At 55.3% G+C, this 19,323-nt stretch overlaps 1 protein-coding gene across 1 annotated transcript in view; it reads right to left on the bottom strand.

The window, feature by feature from the left end:
- The window catches only part of Ddc (dopa decarboxylase), a 65,813-nt gene that overhangs the window by 22,057 nt on the left and 24,433 nt on the right, over positions 1-19,323 (bottom strand). Inside the window, exons 5-9 of the mRNA XM_004630526.2 lie at positions 15,659-15,793; positions 13,543-13,686; positions 6,359-6,425; positions 3,741-3,835; positions 1,280-1,347 (exon numbers count right to left, since the gene is read on the bottom strand). Coding sequence (XP_004630583.1) covers positions 1,280-1,347; positions 3,741-3,835; positions 6,359-6,425; positions 13,543-13,686; positions 15,659-15,793 — 509 coding nt within the window. The remainder of the gene's footprint in view (positions 1-1,279; positions 1,348-3,740; positions 3,836-6,358; positions 6,426-13,542; positions 13,687-15,658; positions 15,794-19,323) is intronic.

The raw sequence follows: 19,323 nt of genomic DNA, 5'->3' as shown, positions 1-19,323 counted from the left end.
CAGTTTGGGAAGGCAGAGCGGCTAAAGTATCCTCTCCACCTGGGCCTCCAGCCTTCTTGTCCCAGAAGGCTCCTCCCCACCTGTCCCATCACCTCTACAGAGTTCCCCTCTGCTCCTTAGGGCTTCCCCATGGACCAAAGTTACATTTCAAGGAAAATTCCAGTTTTCAGCATGTCTGGGCATGCGGTACTACAACCTTCTCTCATCACACTGCACGGACCATGAAGTAGAAAAGACAACAACAGGAGTGGGACAAACACTCACATTTAAGCCTGAACTGTCCACGTATTAACTGGGGTTAGCTGGGCCTGGTGGTACACACCTGTAATCCCAGCACTCTGGGTGGCCGAAGCAGGAGGATTGCAAATTCAAGCCCTGCCAGGGCCATTGGGAGAGATGCTGTCTCAAAATCTTAAAAGAAGCTGAGTATGTAGCTTAGGGTAAAGACCCTGGGTTCAGTAGCAAGAAAAAGTTAACTGGTTTTAAAATCATATGTCAAAAGTTGGGGGAGGGCCGCAGAGATGGCTCAGTGGAATAAGCGCTTCCCTGGCAAGTGCAAGGGCCTGAGTTCAATCCCTGGTTCCACCAAAAAGTTGGGGGGAGGGATTTTAAGCAAAAATACAGGACAGGAATGGCTCCCCCACCCCGGCCACCCGCTTTGGGACAGGGTCCCGCTATGCGGTTCAGGCTGGCCTCAACCTCACCACGACCCTCCTGCCTCAGCCTCCCGAGGGCTGAGATTACAGACGTGCCGATCGCGCCCAGTACGGGGCTCACTTTTGCACACAGCAGTCGGGACAAACTGATGGCCTGGTGAAGTGGGAGGCAGGTGTTAGGGAGTGGGAGTGCTGCGATCCTTGTCTGTCTTTCTGGCGGAGGGGGAATCCGTTCACTCAATTCACTTAATTCACTGAGCGGCTGTGCAAGGCCCCCTTGAGCCTAGTGCGTAGTGACTACAGTCAGTTTCCCACCAGGGGGATCCCCAAGCGCGGCTCTCTAGCGCCCCTCCCTGCCCCCCAAGTCGCTGCGGCTGCAGACAGCGCGCAAGCACGCACGCAGCGCCGCGCACGGTAACTTCGGAAGGTTTTCTCTTATCCTGAGCAAAATCAAAGCGGCTGCAGTACCGCTGTTATGAATTTACAGGGCAGCTCTCAGGCCCCAGAGTTACTTTTAGTCCTTCTTAGCCCGTGTTTTGGGGCATTTCCACTTAGGCTGCTTTAAACTAAGCATCAGACTAAGACGGGCGATGAGTGGCACGGTCACCAACAGGGACACTTACCACATGGCCGAGCAGTCAAAATTCACCAGAAGCCATTTGTGTGGATTAAAGTTAAACGAATCTGCAAACTGAACAATACAAGGGAAATGCGTAAACCGTCAAGATTCAGGTATAGGACTAGACCCCAGACGTGATCACTAGGGCTGGTGCTCCCAAACGACAGGCTGGGCAGGGCGCCCCAGAGGCCCATAAACCCCGCCTATGCTAAGTGCGGAGGGGCGCTGGAATATTCAGGAGGCTCACAAGCCCTCACAAGCGCTGTCTGCAGAAATTATACCGAGGAGGCCCGAGAAGCGCTTCAGGCCCGCAGCTCCTTCAGCTGCACGAACTAGCAGACGTCACCGGGCTGTGTGTCATTGCAAATAACGAGACAGCGACACTTTCAGATCTAATCTTCAGTATTAAGGGGAAATTCGTTTCTGATTTAACTGATCAGTTCTTTCACAAATCTGCCACTAATAGTACAATTCCTCCTTCCCAGCCTTTTGTAAAATTTTGAGACAGGGTCTCCTTGCTAGGTTGCCTGGGGTTGGGGTCAGATTTGTAATCCTCCTGCCTCAGCCTCCCAGCCTGCTTGGATTCTAGTTATGTACACCATGCCCACGTCTTCCTTTTCTTTTTGTGGTACCAGGGATTGAACTCAGGACTTTGTGTTTGCCAGACAACACTTATTCCACTGAGCTATCTCCCCAGCTCATCTTCCTTTTTTTTTTTTTCTTCCTTATTTTTAAAGGTGATACCAAGTTCACTGATCCTTCCCTGCCATGACCGTAGGTGGCAACTGCAGACAGCTGTCTCCAGACCCATGTGCAGGAGTCGCAAGGAGAAAGTGGCCTCAGCACCCAGCGCTAACCAAAGGGCAGTTCTGCTGTCCTGAGCGTGCCCTGCGCTTTCCTCAGACAGGTGGCAGGGACGGCGTTCCCCTTCGAATGCTTTGTGTCCCCTGTGACTGGCTGGTGTTGAGGGTGCACCCAAGCCAGGGCCCCGCCTGGAGACCAGCAAGGACCCCGAGGACCCTCCGCCACCCTGGAGGTGCCCATTCATTTCCTCTCGGGATTCAAAACATCTGATTTTAAGAAAGAGGCAGGAAATTGCAGCCAGGTTTCATTTGTTGATAAAAGGAAGCAGAAGGTTAAAGGAGGAGCTTTGTTTGCTCGGGATTTTATGAGCTTCCTCAGCGGGGGCTGCTCTGTTTAAACTCCTTTCATTACCCAAGAGCGATATTTCCCTCCTGATGGAGGAGAAAGCTTCTTATCTGGAGGGAGAGGCTGAGACAGGATATTGCAGCCTGCTTATCTGACCCACTGAGCAGCTGAGCCCTGGCGAGCCTGGGAGGCACTAAGGGACCAGGAGGGAGGAGGCTGGGGTCAGTCCTCCCAGGGCAGGAGCGCTGTCTGGCACCGACAGGACCTGCATACAGCTGCTGTGGGCCTGTTCTGGGTGCCAGGCAAGGGCAGGAAGGATCCAGACGCCCTAAACCCAGTATCTGGGTCACACTGCAGCCCCAGCCCCGCCCTGCCCTTCAGTCCCAGATGAACCTGGAGCCCTCTTCCCTCAGCCCTGTCCAGGGGTAACCACAGAAAAGTCATTTAGAGCTGGAAGGTGATTGTAAACGATATTTTAAAATTCATCAGTGCATGGCGCAGGTGTGGAGACACACACCCGTCATCCCAGCACTCTGGAGGCTGAGGCAGGAGGAGCAAAACTCCCAGCTCAGCCTGGGCAACTTGGCAACTTGGCAAGACCTGTCTGGGAAGGAAACTGCCGGTGGCCTTGCTGCCCTGCTGCCCATTCGCAGTTTCCCTGCGTGGGCGCTGCTGTCTGGGATGGGTTAAACACTGCTGTGTCAGGCAGCGGAAGAGGACAGCAGAGTGAGCCAGGCCGTGAGACTCAGAGGTTGCGTTTCCGTTACCCTTGGCACGAGATGCGGGGAAACTTCCTTCTGTCCCCAAGGATCTCCCGTGGCTTTTGAAGCTAAAGTCCAGGGCACCACGTGCACACCTCTCCCTGGATCTGTGCAGACCAGACAGGGCGGCAGCTGTCGCCCTTAGGAGTGCTGCTGGTGATAGGGCGAGGGACAGGGAAGCACGTAGCGGTCTGCAGAGGAAGTGTCACTGTGAAGAATTTCTAGGAGTGGCTGGAAATGGAGCATCAGATTCTCACAAAAGAAGTCGTTGCTAACTTAGTGCTTGCGCGCCTGCAATCCTAGTGCTCTAGGAGGCTGGGCCAGGAGGGCTCTAAGTTGGTCCCAGCCTGGGCAAATTAGCAACTTAAAGAGAACCTGTCTCAAAATGCAGAATAAAAAAGGCGAGGGATGTAGCTCAGTGCAAAGGTCCTGTGTTCGAGCCCCAGTACCACAAAGAAGAGAAAGCAAATGACATTGGGTGTGCACGGAGGCCGGGTCCACCGCAGCACAGCAAGCGTGTGAGGTTCTGCTCACTGTGCACTGCGCAGCACCCACCTCCACTCCATCCAGAAGGTGCCGGAACTCAGGGCAGATGAAGGCGCTGCCCGCATACGCCGCATCGATGTGCAGCCACATGTTTTCCTCGTTGCCTGCAAACAGAAGCGCCAGTGAGTTCCCATCTCAGGGTCCCCGTTCTGCACAGCCAGACCCAGGCCCAGACACCATGGTGGAGGTGAGCAGAGCCCCTGAGCAGCACCTCGGCCCCCGTCCCCTCCCCCACAGCCCTGCCGGGCCCCTCTGCACCCCCGCAGAAAGGACCAGATTCTCCTCAGCTCGGACCCCTGCTGTGTGACCCGGTCCTCTGCTCAGCTGCATGCCTTCCACAGGCAAAGAGGAGGGAACAGTAGTGCCCACCTTGCAGTGACGCGGCAGGACCCTGTCCCAACCACCCGCCGCCCTGCTCCAGGGCTGGGAAATCGATGTGAGTCCCACAGCCAGGTTCCCTCAGCCGGGCGACACCCAGCAGGAGCTCGAGGGGGACAAGGACAGGGTAGCAGGTTGATGCCTGCCCCACGCAGTCAGGTATCATAAGCATCTGCGAACTGCCATCGTTGGCCACCTTCATCACTCCTAGCTCCGCCCACAAGGCCATTTCCAAGCCGGGCGGGTTCTGCCTTCAGGGCTAAGGCCCTCGGGTAGGTCAAGAAAAGAGGGGCGCCAGGACGTGGGCAGCGCTCCAGCAGCTCAGCCACCCGCCTGTCACCCTCCCACCGCCAGCCGCGCCTATGCCGCACAATCTCTGCGGCCATGCCAGAGACAGAGGCCGTTGCTGCTGAGATCCAAGAGGCGCTGAGGCCTCCAGTGTCCAGGGTCAGGGGGCTGGGAAGGAGATGGGGCTGTGCCAGTTGGTGCAGTTCAGAGTGTGCGCAGGCAGGAGCTCTGGTCAGAAGAGCCAGGGCAGGTAGGGACTGGTGGGGAGGGGGACAGGGCGGGGTCGGATCCTTGCACAGCTTTCCCCTGGCTTTCTCCATGTCTTGTCTGCAGTGCAGTGAGCAGCTCCCCTGCCTGCCCGTCCGCCTGGTGCCCGCTGACCAACAGTCTTCTGGACACAATGGAGCAGAACAAACCTCCTTCAGGCTGTGGGTGCTGGGCGTTTTGTCCCAGCGACAAGCAAGCAATGAAGACAGAAGAAGCAGGGTTTCTGGCCCAGGAGTCGCCAGGTGATGATGGCGCTGTGGCTGTGACTCGGCTGTGCTGGGAGGTCCACAGAGCTTCGTGCCCTTTACAGGATGGCGCAGCCTGCTGTGGTTTGAAGGCCTGTGGTCCACAGAGATGTGTCCAAGCCCTCACCCTGGTCCACAGTGTCAGGAGGCGGAGGCTCTGGGAAGTGGTTAGTATCACTGCAGACACCATGACAGGGCCAGCACACTCCTCACCCTCATGATCATCCCCATACTGTGGAGGCTGAGGCAGGACAATCTCAAGTTCAAGCCCATCTGGGACAACTTTGTGGCTTGAGAAGACCCTGAATCCCTCACATTTGGCAGTTCTCCTGCCCCGGCCTCCCAGAGTGCTTGCTGGACTCCCGGTGCACCACGACGCTCAGCCAGCAGGTTCTTCAGAGCGCAGCAAGATGGGGTCTGCTCGGCCCTCAGAGCGCTGCCTGGCTGAGGATGCACAGTGCTTGGGCACAGGCATAATCAAGGCCTCGGACCAAGGACGTGGGTCAAACGGCACCGACTGCTTTGCAGGTCAGTGAGCCGTCCTGAGTGCAGCTGCCGACTGTGCGTGCAAGGGCTCTGGTGCTGAAGCGTGCCTGGGCCTAGAGTGAACAGCTCGGGTCCTCTGAGGTCCCAGTGGTGGACGGTGCAGGTCACCCAGGGCTCTGTGCTCGGTAGGCACCACCTCCTGGCAGCGCCGAAGTCTCAGCCCTCTGATTCGGAGAGTGGCCAGCCGTTGCATCAGCCCCGCCGGCCAGGACGTTCAGTTCCCAGAGTCTGAGTCAGGGACCTGGAGCAGCAGGGGTGCTGGCGGAGGACCAGAGGGAGGCCCAGCCGACGCCTCCGCGTCCTCCTGTCCCTGTCCCTCCCAACAGCTGCCTGCGAACACGTGCTGGGGATGGGCCCGCCTGGGCCACACACATGCCTGCCGGTGGCGGGCGTCCAGTTCCTCTGTCCACATGAAAGACACCGGGACTGCTGCACAGCCTGGGTGAGGGGCCTGACGCACTGCATGGGGCAGTGTCCCCAGAAGGAACGCTAACATCCAGAGGGACCGAGAGGGGGCTCTGTGGGCAGTGTCCCTTGCTGCCCACAGAGAATGCCCATCGCCCTGTGAGCCCTGGGGCCTGGTGCTAAACACAAAATGGCGTAGCTCTCACGGGCCTTCTGGACGTTGGCGGTCAGAGCGGCCTTTTCCACCCCGAGCCTGGGAGCCTGCCTGAGGCGGGGAGGAGGAGGAGGCTGGTGAGAACTGCACTCAGCTCCATCCCAGGAGCCCGAGTTCAGAGGCAGTGCAGCTGTAGCCGTGAGGCTGTGTCCCTGCAGCTAAGGACGAGTCTGGAAAATCTTCGCCATGTGAAATGAGTGGTGAGGACAACCCAAAGGGGAAGCCTGCTAGATTCCCCAAACACCAAGAGCATTCTCTGGGAAGCAACCAGGTGCCACACTTACAGATAGGACCCACTTCCAGAAGCTTGTCGTAAGAGCAGCAGTTTGTGGTCCCCAGCGTGGCCACCACCTGGAGGGAGAAGGCAGACACCATTTTCATCTCTCCTGGGTGAGTCACAGTGGCAGCAATGACTACACACACTCTGGCCTCCACTCTGCATTCAGTGACCGTCACCATGGAGATGGGGACCCACAGTGCCCACCTGCCACATCCTGGGGTGGAGGCTGCAGGTTAACAGCGGTCAGTGTGCAGACCGGAAGCTGTGCACTGGAGCGGGGGGAGTGGGGAGGGTTTCCCACCCGCCGCGCCTGGGGAGGCAGGAAGCACTGGCAGTCGTGGAGTGCTAGTCCTAAATTCTGTGCCACTGAGTACATCCTCAGACCAGATTGCGGTTCCTGTGGTAAAGCTGGAAGCCCAGGTGTTTCTTCCTGGTTTGGGGGGTGTACGTATGTGTGTGCGTGCATGCATGTGTTTGTGTGTGTGAGTGTGTGGGTGGGTGGGTGTGTGTAGGTGCGCAGAGCGCAGAACCAGCACATCCTGAGCAGTATACACTCTAGCAGGCTCCCGTTGCCCGAGGCATGCATGGAAGGATTCTTGACGGTTACTCTGAAGACTTCTTAGACATCAAACCTTCTTTGAACTTTTGGGGTCAGATAAGAACTACACCAGGGAGCTAAGCAGGAGGGTCCCGAGTTCAAGTCTAGCCTGGGCAACTTAGTCTCTTATCAAGATACTTTTTCAAAACAAAAAGTTAAGGCACTAGGGATGGAGCTCAGGGCAAAGGCTCTGGGTTCAACACTCAGTCACACACACACACACACACACACACACACACCCCAAAATAAGACAAAAACCCAGAAACAAAAACAAAAGTGAAAACAGCAAGCAGCCGCTCCAGGATGCTGGTTGTACCTCCTTCCTGGCTTGGTTGATTGGTCTACTCTTCAAGTGATTGAAACGATATTCTGGGCTAGGTGCTGGACGTGACAGTGTGACCTATAATCCCAGCACTCTGGGAGGCCAAGGTGGGGGATCCCAAGTTCACCTGCAGCCAGGACAACTTCGGGATTCAGTGAGATTCTGTCTCAGAATTTAAAAAAAAAAAGTGAAAGGGGCTGGGGATGTAGCTCAGTGTGAAGGCCCTGGGTTCAATCGCCAGTACAAAAGATGTGTTTTTAAGAACAGACTCTAACTGGCTTATAGGTGTCACCTTCTGTTGGGATAGTGGCATTTCTCCCCAGCTAGGTTGAGAGTGTGAAATTCAACTCAATTTGTACCGCCTGTGCTGGATTTGTGTTGGTGTCTTAGCCACATAGCAGCCCTGAGGACATTCCCGCTGGACCCCAGCCCCAGGAGGAGGCCTTTGATGCGGCTTCACTAGCCAATGACCTCAGAAAGCGCTGGGTTTATCTGTAATGATCATGGGCTAGTTCTGCAGAAACAGCAAAATTCTGCTTTGTTCTAGAGAGTAGCTCTCTGAAGAACAGCAATGGCCTTTCTTTGTTTCTTTTTTTTTTTCTTTCTTTCTTTCTGAATGACAATTTTAATCTGTAGTAAATTTCTTTCTTTCTCTCTCTCTCTCTTTCTTTCTTTCTCTTCTTTTCTTTCTAATACCAACCGCAAAAGTAAAGCAAAACACATCTGTCTTTCTCTTTTATCTCCTTGTCCTCCTCCTTCTCCTCCTCCTCCTCCTCCTCTTCCTCCTCCTCCTCCTCCTCCTCCTCCTCAGTTACAGTACTGGGAATTGAACTTACAGTTTTAGCACCAAACTATAGCCCAGTCCTTTTTCATTCTGAGACAAGGTCTCACTAAATTGCTTAAGCTACCCAGTTGGGCTCCCCCTCGGGATCTTCCTGCCTTGGCCCCCAGAGTGCAGGCTGATGGCATGCGTTACCTTCCTGGCTGGTCACATTTTCTCAGCGCTGACTCCACAGCAAGGCCTGAGGCTAAGAGCAGCTCCTGACAGAACAACAACCGCTTTAGCTTCCTTCCAGACTTTCTTTCATGCCATGGGTGGGTGACTGTCCGGGATGACACCCGTGGGCAGGAACAGACCCAGAAGGACTGTGGCTGTCCTTAGATCTTCTTAGCTGGCCAGAACTTGACACAGCCCTGGGCCTAGCCCCTACGTTGCCAACTAAAGAGCCCCTCAGGGCATGGTGGTGCACAGCCACAATCCCATCCCATCCCTCTGGGAGGCTGAGGCAGGAGGATCCCAAGTTTGAGTCCAGCCTGGACAGTTCAGGGAGATTCTGTCCCAAATTTTTAAAACAATTTTTATAAACACAGCATGAGGGATGTAGCCAGTGCAAGGGCCCTGCTTTTGAGTCTCAGTGAACCCAATCAGTAAAAACAGCTCCAGTGCTCTGGCCCCAGGTCCTGGCCGGGGAGCAGGGGAGAGGCAGTGGGACCCAGGCAGGCGAGCTGCGTGGTCTTGCAGTGTTTGTCCGCGTGACTCCGAGCAGTCAGCGGCCCTAATGCTCAGAAGCCGCATCATCTTGGGCGTCTGTTTGCCCCAGCTCTGATTACCAGGCTAACCTGATTTCAGCCAGGCTGCCAGCCTTAATGACGTCGTGCCGGGTAGAGGAGGAGGGAGGAGGTGCGAGAGCACCCTGCGAGCCGAGGCCTTCCTGACCACCCCCCCGGCCACCCGCCCCTGAAGGTGGCTGCTCCGCTCCTCTCCCAGGCCTGAGCAGCCTGGATCCCTGGCTGCTGGGTCGTCTCCTAGCAACACGCTCCACTCCTCTCTGCAAACCAATTTTCTTCCTCTTCAACCCCTGAACGCTCTCTAAACAACGTGCAGCCTGGACACCTTTGTCTGTGACACAAGATCCATGCCAGGGGGAAAGGACATGGGCTCTGCATGTGTCCCCTGACCAGCGCCTGGAGTGAGGGGCAGCATACACGTGACAGAACCAGTCGGCGAACGTGTGACCCAAGAATGAGCAGCTAAGGCCCTGCTTTCCACCCGCACCTGTCTGTGGCTTCCCTCAGGAGAAGGTCAGCCCCGCCCTCAGGTGTCTCCTCCAGTTCTGGTCCGAGGACCAACTGTGCGCAGCCAGGCATGCTGCTGCCTGTCTACAATCCAAGTACTTGGAGGCTGAGGCAGGAGGAACACAAGTCCAAGCCCAGCCTGGGCAACTCATGACATAGGGACACCTACTTTTATAAAAAATTAAAAATGAACGAGGGATGTAACTCAGTGTGAAGGCCCTGGTTCAATCCCCAGGGCCTTAAACAATGGGAAAAAAATTTTTTAAACCCCAAAACTTGTATTCACCAGGGACAAAGCACTATGCAGTGAGTACACAGAATGCAAGCATGTGGGCACTGTGTTAGACACTACACACACTCTAAGGATGGCCCCTCTGCAATCTCAGCCAGCACAGGACCCTGAGGGGGCCAAGCAGGTCACTGAAGTTCTCCCTCAGCCCCAGCCGCCTGTCACCTCTGGAGACCTGAAGACCCTGCTGCTGCAGGCCTCTCAACGTAATCCTGTTTCCCATTACCCTTCTCCTCTGCCCCCATCTGACCTCTCCACCTGACCCTGACCTCCCCACCTGACCTCCCCACCTGATGCACATGCCAACCACCCTGAACCACTGCCGAGCACACTCAGGTAATGGCTTTCCCTGGCTCCTCGTTCCTGGAGTCCTTAGACAATACTTCCTGTCCTGCACTCCTGCAGTGACTCTGTCTGAGCCAGCTGCGTGTGCGTGCGTGAGTGCGTGTGTGTGCGCCCAGCCAGGTCTTTAAAGGAGTTTTCTCATCTGTCTTTAGAGAAGAAACCTGAACTCACACATGGGCAGAAATGGCCCTGATTTAAGGACATGTCTAACGGACAATGACTTGGGACACACTTCTCCACAGCCGACAAGAAAAATGTCAACACTGTGAACCATACCCCACCTCACTGCTTAGGGACAAAGAAAAGCAAAGTGTTACCACAGGGTTTTGGGAGGGAAGCCAGCAGCCACGTGGAAGCAGCCACGCTCTGCTCACACAGCCAGCACTCAGGCTGACAGCCGGCAGCTCCGTGGGAGCCACACGCGAAGGAAGTCAGTGGACACAGACGCAGCTGCCACCTTAGAATTTTACGCCTGGCACAACCGTTATCCAAAAGTGAAGCCAAAGAAAGACCTTCTAGGAAATCAAAGACAGGGGCAATTCACAGCATCAGAAAAAGAAATTATAAAGAGAAATTTTTAGACAGAAGAAAATAACGGCAGGGGGAAATGAGAAAATAGAATGACACAAAATATCTGATTAATCCAAGAAAAGGCTTTAAAAAGTTTTAAAAAATGCATAAGAGGCACATGATAAAACAGTAAAATAGTAGATGACACCAATGGTTACCTTATGTGTAAAGGGGCGCATACATAGGCAATAACAGGCACAGTGGGTTTGAAAGTGAATTTTAAAAAGAGCAGCAGTCATGTGCTGATTACACAGGAAAGTCCTCAGGTGTAAGGGAGGGGGAAGCGGAAGCCAGAGGGTGGAGCGATGCCCGGCAAAGGGCAGCGGAACTGGAGGTCGGAGGTGTTGCTGCAGGCAGCCGGGTTAGACAGAAATATAGGCAGTCACGCAGGGCTGGGCCCTCGCAGGAGACAGCACAGAAGACAAGACACCTCACAACTGTGGGAGGAAAGGATGCTCCTGCTGTGAGCCAGACCTAAAGAGCAAAGATCAAACAAATGCCGACCTCCCTAAAGATTAGCATTCGGGATTGATCTTCACCCTGAGAGAGCCAGGAAGAGTCATTAAGCCAACTGCTACCGGATGGCTACCAGATAAGGTCCTGGTCTACATTCACGCCTGCTTGCTATGTGACTCCCTTCCCCATTTGGTCCCAGACATCAATTTTACCTGAGCGATGGTGCGTGTAATCCCATTGGCTGACCATAGGTTTGTCCCACCCCACATCCACCTAAGCGAGTTCCCATTTTCTCCTTCTTAGCCCTGCATGGTTTTGCACTATAAAAGTCCCTGAAAGAGACAGCTTCCCAGGGGTTACCTACTCAGGCACCCCCAGACAGAAGCTTTCTTTCCCCCAATAAATATATTCTGTTCATAACCTCCGTTTGTTCCTAAAATTCGTTCTTCGGCTTTAGAGAACACGAACTCATCCAAGTCAGGTCGGGAGATCATTTTTCCCTGTGTCATTTGGAGGTTCCCTGTACCACTTGGAGGTCACCCACCAAGATCAGTTTTTCTCCCTGTATCAGTGTCACACAGTAGACTTGCCTGAGGCCATCACGAGAGAGAAAGCACCCTCGTGAAGGACAGATGACAGTTCTAAACCCCAGTGAACCTTTCACTGTTCTTCAAAACATATGCAAACTGAGAGCTGCAAGAGAGAGACAGGCCTGCCGTCACAGTGTGAAGTGGGGCAGACCTCACAGTAGGTGGCCCACATTGCTTGGGCTATTAAAACATCAGATTTGGATTTATGTTCTCATTGGGTTTTTTTGTGTGTGATTGTACTTGAAACTGGCTCTTTTCCCGCATATTTGCACATCATAAGTGGGAATTTTCCTCTATGCTTATTGATAAATAAGCTTTCTTTTATTTTAAGATTTGCTTGATAACATACTGGAAGTAGTTCTTTCTAGTGTTTGTCTTTGAATATTACTTATGAGTTTTGTAAAAATTGTTCAGATAAGATCTTACTGTATAATTTAGGCTGGTCTTGAGCTCACTAGGTGGACCAGGCAATCCTCCTGCCTCAGCCTTCCTGTGGCTGGTATTACAGGAATGTAAAATTTCTTTCACTGCTTTCATTCTTCAAATCTAGAGGAGGGTATTGCAATAGATTCAGTTTTTCCTGGATATTTTAGTAACTCTTCATTTTAATTTTTTTTTATTTTTTGCAGATCCGGGGATTGAACTCAGGCCCTTGCGCTTGCCAGGCAAGCGCTCCTCTCGTTGAAACTACAGGTTCAAAAACTGAAAATAGAATTCTTTCAAGTAATACTGAAATTGCACATGGACATTTTAAATGTAATCTTTTCTTCTACCTGGATGACCTCCTTCCAAATTCTTATTTATTTGAGGAACAGCCTCCCGCGGCCCTGGCCACGTGTTCCATATCTATAGCTTCAATCAACCGTGGGTCAAAACTATTGAAAAGTGAGCATCTGCCCAGAATATGCAGACACTCGTGCTCCTTAAGTGCCTTACAGCAACTGTTTGCGCAGCATTATATTGCATTAGGCATCATGAGTAATTTACAGATGAAAGTACGCCTGAAGCGTGTGTGTGTGTGTGCATGTGTGTGTGTGATGTGCACACAAATCCTATCTGTGCTAGTGTGAGCACCAGGGGTCTTACAGAACCTGAGTGTCTTCCGGCTTGGCATCTGGACACCCTGGGACGCCTCTCCCACAAGCCCTGGGGACAGCTGCACTTTCTGAAGCCTGCGGAGAGCCCGCACCATCCCAGGAACTAGCGTGAGCCTTCAGAGCTGCCTCTGATGCCGCACACGGGCAGACCGCTCAGGCCTCACTCCAGCCTCAAGGCTCCTGGCCACATGACTGGGAAGCACAGCATTCTCTGAAAGCTCCAGGGTGACTGATGCCAGCCAGGCTGAGCCCTAGTGTGGGCACAGAGGCAGGGCAGTGCCCACACCCACTTACTGTGTCAGCCTTGGGGGCCGTACTTCCACTCTCCCCTGCCCACTGTCGCCCCCACGGGGCCATCAGGCTGGGTGGCTCTGCCTGTGTGACCCTGTCAGTGCCACGGGGCACATCCTGGGTAGTGGCTGCACCTGCTGTCCACTGCTTGCTTGTTCACTCCCGGGCGTGGCTTGCTACCGAGATCATGGACCACGCCATAGCGGCCGTCACGGCACGGTCATCTGGTGCCCTCCTGGACAACAGGAGAAGCAAGATCGGCAGCTCAGGCGCAGCGGGCTCCTTGGACCTCAGCCTGGTGAGGCAGTGCACGGTCACCCCAGCACCCCAGGAGGCTGAGGCAGAAGGGGCAGGCGCTTGATCGCAGTCTGGGCAATTCTGCAGTCTGGTGAGGCCCCATCTCAACAAACAGCTCTAGGACAATCCCAGGCTGCCTGGCCTGGGATGCACCCATCAGCCCGTGTGGCGGGCATCACACACACACACACACACACACACACACACACACACACTCCCCAAGGTCCCCTCCTGCCTGGCATGAGGCAGTGACTTACAAAGAAGGGAATCAGGCCGGCTGCCTTGTCTCGCTCCAGGGCCTCCCGCAGGGCGGAGCCACGCATGGAGAAGTGGTCGTCGGAAGGGATAGGCTTCAACTTCACACCACCGATAAGCCCGGCCCTTTCCACGGAGGAGTGTGCCTGCGAGGAACAGCGAGACAGGCGGGCACGTGAGTGCTCAGCGGAGACACGGCTTTCCTTATTTCTTTTGTGGTCCTGGGATTGTGCCCGGAACCTCTGCCCTGCACTGCATCCTCTGCCCTCTTGTTCTTAGTCTGAGGCAGCACCTCTCCAAGTCGCTAAGCGGTGCGCAAACTTGGGATCCTCCCGCCTCAGTCTCCCAGAGGGCTGGGATTACAGTCATGCACCACCAGGCCCTGATTTCTTTTGTTTTTGTATTTGTTTTTAAACCTATTGTTGATCTGCGGTTGGTCTAACCCTCAGACATGATCCTATAGATCTGGATACAGCCCTGCAGCAAAATGTGGGGTGGCCCACCCTCCTCAGGGCTGCCTAGAGCAGCCTGCTGCCCAGGAAGCCCCCATCCTGGGCCCTGTGTGTCCCCAGGCTCTGACCTGCCCACTGCAGAGTGGCTTTCCTGGGCCGCTTCAGGCAGAGCCACCCATCAGGCCCCCAGTCCCCAGCCCTTTGGTAAATGCTGGCTGTCTTTATTCAGTGACCCTGCATGACCCTGTCTCCAGTGAGAACATGGAAAACTCCCCCTCTAAAGGACAGTGGTGATGCGTGGTGACAGAGTGTGGCCAGCCCTGCCTTGAAGGCGAGCACGAAGCTACGGCTCCTCCTTCCTCGTTAGGGCAGGAAGTCGTCCGTGAACTCCTGCCACTCAGGAAGCGGCTGCTCCTGTCCCAGGCTGCACGTGTCATCTAAAACTTCTGAGTGTGAGGCGTGACGGGTTGGGAGCCCAGCGAGGACATCGTGTGCTGGCTTCTGGCAGGGCCGAGCCAGCAGGAGGGGTCGCGGAGGCCGGTGGCTGTGGGAGGGGGCACAGCGGCCTGGACAGAGGCCCCAGCACCAATTCCCTGAGAAGGCCACACCAGGGGCCATGTGGGCAGTGGCTGTGGCCCTGGGCCCAGTGCCAGGCTGAACGCTGTGCACGTGAGTGCAGCCTGCTGAGCTGCGCCCTCCTGGAAACGCGTCCTTCCTCCTCCTGCCCTCGCTGCCCCGCTCTCCGGCCAGTCCCTTGTGAGCCCAGCGGCGTCCTCTTGGTATGTGGTGGACACAGACTCGAGGTCATGCCCCATGTCATGCCCTGCTCCTAGGAAACCCAGCAGAGGCCCAGAGAGGACCTCGGCCTCGAACCATCGACAGGCCTGCAGGCCCATGGGGAAGGCCACACCCCAACGTCACAACACCTGCCTCACATGCGCTGGCTGTGTGGCTGTGTTCTCGCTGTGACTGCTTTTCTGCTTCCAGGGAAGTGAGGGAGGCATAAGTATGAGGGATGGCTCTCTCCCTGCACATGGAGCCTCAGTGCGGGGAGTCGCTGAGAGGCCACCCTCCCAGTGAAGCACTGAAGTGCGGGTGCTACGTTTCCCGAGTCTAATTGCCACTGTCCAAATGCCGGGCTTTTGGAACTTGTAGAGGAAAGTGTGCTGGCCAGGCTGAGTCCGTGGCTCCCTGTGGGCCCCAATTTCCTGAGCATGCCTCAGTCTACCCTTTCATGCTCTGGCACCACTGTTTCCTCGTGGGATGACTCTCCTCACACTGGCTGCCCCGGCGCAGATGGGCAGGTGGGGCTGAGCAGCCACAACACAGGCAGCACGCCGGCCCCTGTCTGAGGGTACAAGGACAGGACTCAACTGCACGTGGCTGCCCGAGAGCCAGAGCTTCAGTTAGCCACAGGGGGACCAGCAGGGAGGCCTCAGCCCATGCTCGCTTCCTGCTGGGGGTGGGCTGCAGGGCCCGGGGAAGCCTGCTGAGGCCGGCACCGGGCAGCCTGCGTGCTCTCCTGCATGTCTTCTTTCCCTCTTCCTTGAGCAATCCTGGCTTCCCCGAGGCTCCGCTCTTAGACTGGAGCTGATGCTGAGCTTATGGGGATTCGGATCTCAAAAGTTTGTGGGGCTCTGGCCTAACTCCCGCCCGTACCACCGACCTGGTCAGAGGAGTAGGCCACCAGCTTTTCCATGATGGCAGCCTGCGTCAGCTCCGGGAAGGCGGCCTGCAGCCGTTGGGTCACTTTGGTCCGGGCAGCCAGCAGGGCCACCAGGGTGGCCTCACTGGCACTCCCCTAAATGCAAGAGAAAGGGCCAATGAGAGCCAAAGCACATCGTCATCCTAACCCTCAGGAGGCTGAGGCAGGAGGATCCCTGGGAGTTCAAAGCCAACCTGAAATATACACTGAGATCCTGCCTCAGAAAGGAACTCCATGCAGTGGAGGACGTGGTGTCTAAACTGCTGGAGGACGGATTGCTTCATGCCCACCATTGTCTCCAAAGATGAGCCTGAAATCATGAGATCACTGCTCCTTGCACAGGGGAGGATTTCTTTCGGTCCCCTGTGAACTGTGAATTGTCCTCAAAGCCGTACCTGCAGCCCTAACCTCAGTAGCTCAGAATACGGCTGCATTTATCCATGGGACCTTCACAGGGATGACTTAGAGAAGGAGACCTGCAGGGTGGCGGAATCAGTCTGTCTGGTGCATGGGTAGGAAGAGGAAATCGGGTCCCAGCCCACGCACACGGATGGTGACCTGGTGGCCAGGTGGCCCTGAGCCCCACGGAGAGGCCCTAGGAGAACCCTGGCCGTGGCCCCCAGGACACAGACACTGTGGCTTTCACCGCAGAGCCCCTCAGCCCTGCGCTCGGTCCTGGGACACTGGTGCAGGGACATGGAGAACAGCAGCTGCTTATTCCAGCTGAGTGGGAGTGGCCTAGGACTCTTCCGAAGTCCCCCTTGGAGGTGGAGCTGCACATGCACTGTTGCTCCTTTCAATTTGTAAAATAACTCCATGTTAAAATAGTTGACAAACAAAAGAAATCGGTTTGCATTCTGACATGACACCGAGTTGTGAGGTTACAGAGTGCCATAGAGAAATAGGCACTGCTAAGGAGAAACGCTAACATCTAGGAACGCTTTTTTTTTTTTTTTTTTTAATAGTACCAGGGATTGAACCCAAGACCTTTGCACTGTGCTACGCCCTCAAACATGTGTGTATTTTTTGAATTTTTAAATTAGGACAGGGTCTTACTGAGTGACTACACTGTCCACCCTGGGCTCTAATATAGAATCCTCCCACCTCAGCCTCTCAAAGTGCTGGGATTTCTGGGTGTGGTGGCAGACGCCTATAATCCCAGCACTTGAGAGGCTGAGGCAGGAGGATCCTTGCCAGTTGGAGACCTGCTGGGCCTACAAAGTGAGCTCAAGGCCAGCCTCAACTGCACAGCGTGACCCTGTCTCAAAGAAGACAACATCTTGTAAGTGCTGGGGTTCCAGGTACATACCCCCACGCCTCACTCCTACTGACATTCTGTCTTGCTTTCCTTAATCCTGATGTCTTTCTCTGATTTTTACTATTTGCTGCCTTCCCCTTGGGCAAATGGTGCAGGATAAACACGTGTGCTCAAGTTGCCGTAGTGCCAGCGTGGGAGTCTAAGTAGGCAGAGCCCGCCCCTCGGATTCGGCGTCTGCGATGGACCTTCATTTCCTCTGGGCTGTGTTGGCGGCACTTCCTTCGGGTTCTGTTGTCATGAGGCACACTCCTGGGTAAGGCTGAGACCTCAAGAAAGAAGCCGAGCTGGGAAGCAAGAGGACGCCTCGGCCCCTGCTGGCGGGTGCTGCGGGTCGCACTTCCTCTCACGCCTCTTGAGTCTTCTTGCCTCCTGCTCCTCCCAGTTCGTTGATCAAGATGGGGCTACAGGAAGGGGAATCAGGTGGAGGAGGGCGGGCTCGGTGCAGTCGCCCTCATGCCTGGGCTGCACCCCAGTTCTGCTCTGAAGCCTGGCCTTCTGGGCTTGCCCCTCGGTCCACACCGCAGCCTAAGCAGAAGCACCGAGCTGCCACCGGCTCCAGTGGGACTGGGGTGGCCACCGGGCCCTGGACAGAGTGCTCCTGTTGGTAACTCCAAGTGGCTTGGAGAACAACGAAGACCACCTTGACGACTGAGGCCCAGGCGGTGCCCAGTGGACGGAGGCAGCCCGAGGTTTGGGTAGCGAGGCCTTGAGCGGTTTCCGCGTCCTTCGACACCAGCTGAGGAGGAGGGTGGAGGCCCTTTGGTGGGAGAAACTGCCCTGCGTGTAGCCGCAGCTTTAAGGACAAAGGTTGCCATGGCAAGACATTCAGGAAGCTGGAGAGGAGGCTGGAGCCAGAGCAGCCGCACTTCTGTCATTTGATTGTTTCAAACGCCACCCGCACGTGGCAAGAAATTGGTGCCTCTCCTCGCATGCAAGCTTCAAACCCAATTAAGAGCCTGCTCCTGCAGGCCTGGTGCATCCAGCTGCACCAGGAGTACCAGCCACCCGGCCCAGACACTGTCACTGCGCAGACGACAGATTCCCAGGATCGATAAGGCGTCTGGCTCAGTCCGTCCCCAGGCTGGGTGCTTGAGGGCTCTGAGGCCCCCTCATCAGCCCTGTCAGCAGCACCACCGCCAGGGTGGGGGCTGTGGGGAGCCCGGGCTGCGAGGAGGGTGGGCATCGCTCTAAGAAGCCCTAGGGCTGCCTGTGTCTCCCACAGGCCCCCCAGTCTCTACTGAAAAGGTTTAACCCACGCCCGCCTGCACGCTTACAGGCTACAACCACAGGGTCAGGGCGGGCGGGGTCAGCACCACAGTGCGCGTGCTAATCATCAGTAATTATTGGCAGGGCTGGCGTTGGAACCGGCTACATCTCAACATTTCTTTTTTTAATTCTTTATTTTGAGCCTGGGTCTGGCTATGTCGCTAAGATGCCCACATCAGAGTCAGACTCACTGTCCTCCTGCCTCCGCCCCCGCAGGGCTGGCGCTGCAGGCCTGGGCCACGCACCCAGCTAGTCTTGCTTTTAGTTCACTTTTGGTCTTGGTCATGCTGTGTCACCTTTCTGTGCCTCGTTTCCCCGTCTATGGAAAAGACTCAACAATGTAGTCAACCTTCATAAGTAACTCGAGGATGAAAAAGCGACGACGCAAAGTGTAAGAAGTGGGCGAAAACACGGCCAGGGCCACAGGTGTTCGGCACACTTAGCTACAGCTGCGACAGGCCCCTTCGGTCTCAGGGCGCTTGTAGAATCCTTTGCGAACTCGCCAAGGGGAAGACGCATCTTGGGTGTGGAGAAGATCTGAATCTGACTTCATGGCTCCTGTAAGGGCTAATCACCCGCGATGCTCTCCTTTGTCCTGCTTCATCCTATTTTGTTTTGCCGGGTGTGAGCGTCTCACAGGGACACAGTGGAACAGCCAGGGGGCAGCTGCTAAGCTTAGCAGATGCCCTCACCTCCGCGAAAGGGCATGCTCTGAAATGTGGCTGACGGAGCACAGAATTGAATACGGCAAAAATGCGCTCCGTATTACTCGTGCAGATTGTGACGCATCCTAGAAAATCGTGCAGTTGTGATTCCTTGAAGAAGACTTGAACCATGCGAAGTGCTCAGGAGAAAACAAAACGAAGCAACATCCAGAAAGCCCGTCTGACTGCGTTAGTTCAGTCCGCTTTACGTAAAGGTCTCAGTCACAAGCGGGCTCACCGGCCATCCCAACACCCGGCAGGCTGAGGCAGGAGGAGAGCTCACTGGATACCAGCCCGGCCACTTAGTCATTTGTCAATATCCTGCCTCAAAATAAAGG

Source organism: Octodon degus, unplaced genomic scaffold (genome assembly GCF_000260255.1).
Source record: "Octodon degus isolate 3935 unplaced genomic scaffold, OctDeg1.0 scaffold00035, whole genome shotgun sequence".
NCBI lineage: Eukaryota > Metazoa > Chordata > Mammalia > Rodentia > Octodontidae > Octodon > Octodon degus.
The sequence above is the reverse complement of the archived record's forward strand: the minus strand, read 5'-3'. Positions and strand labels throughout refer to the sequence as shown.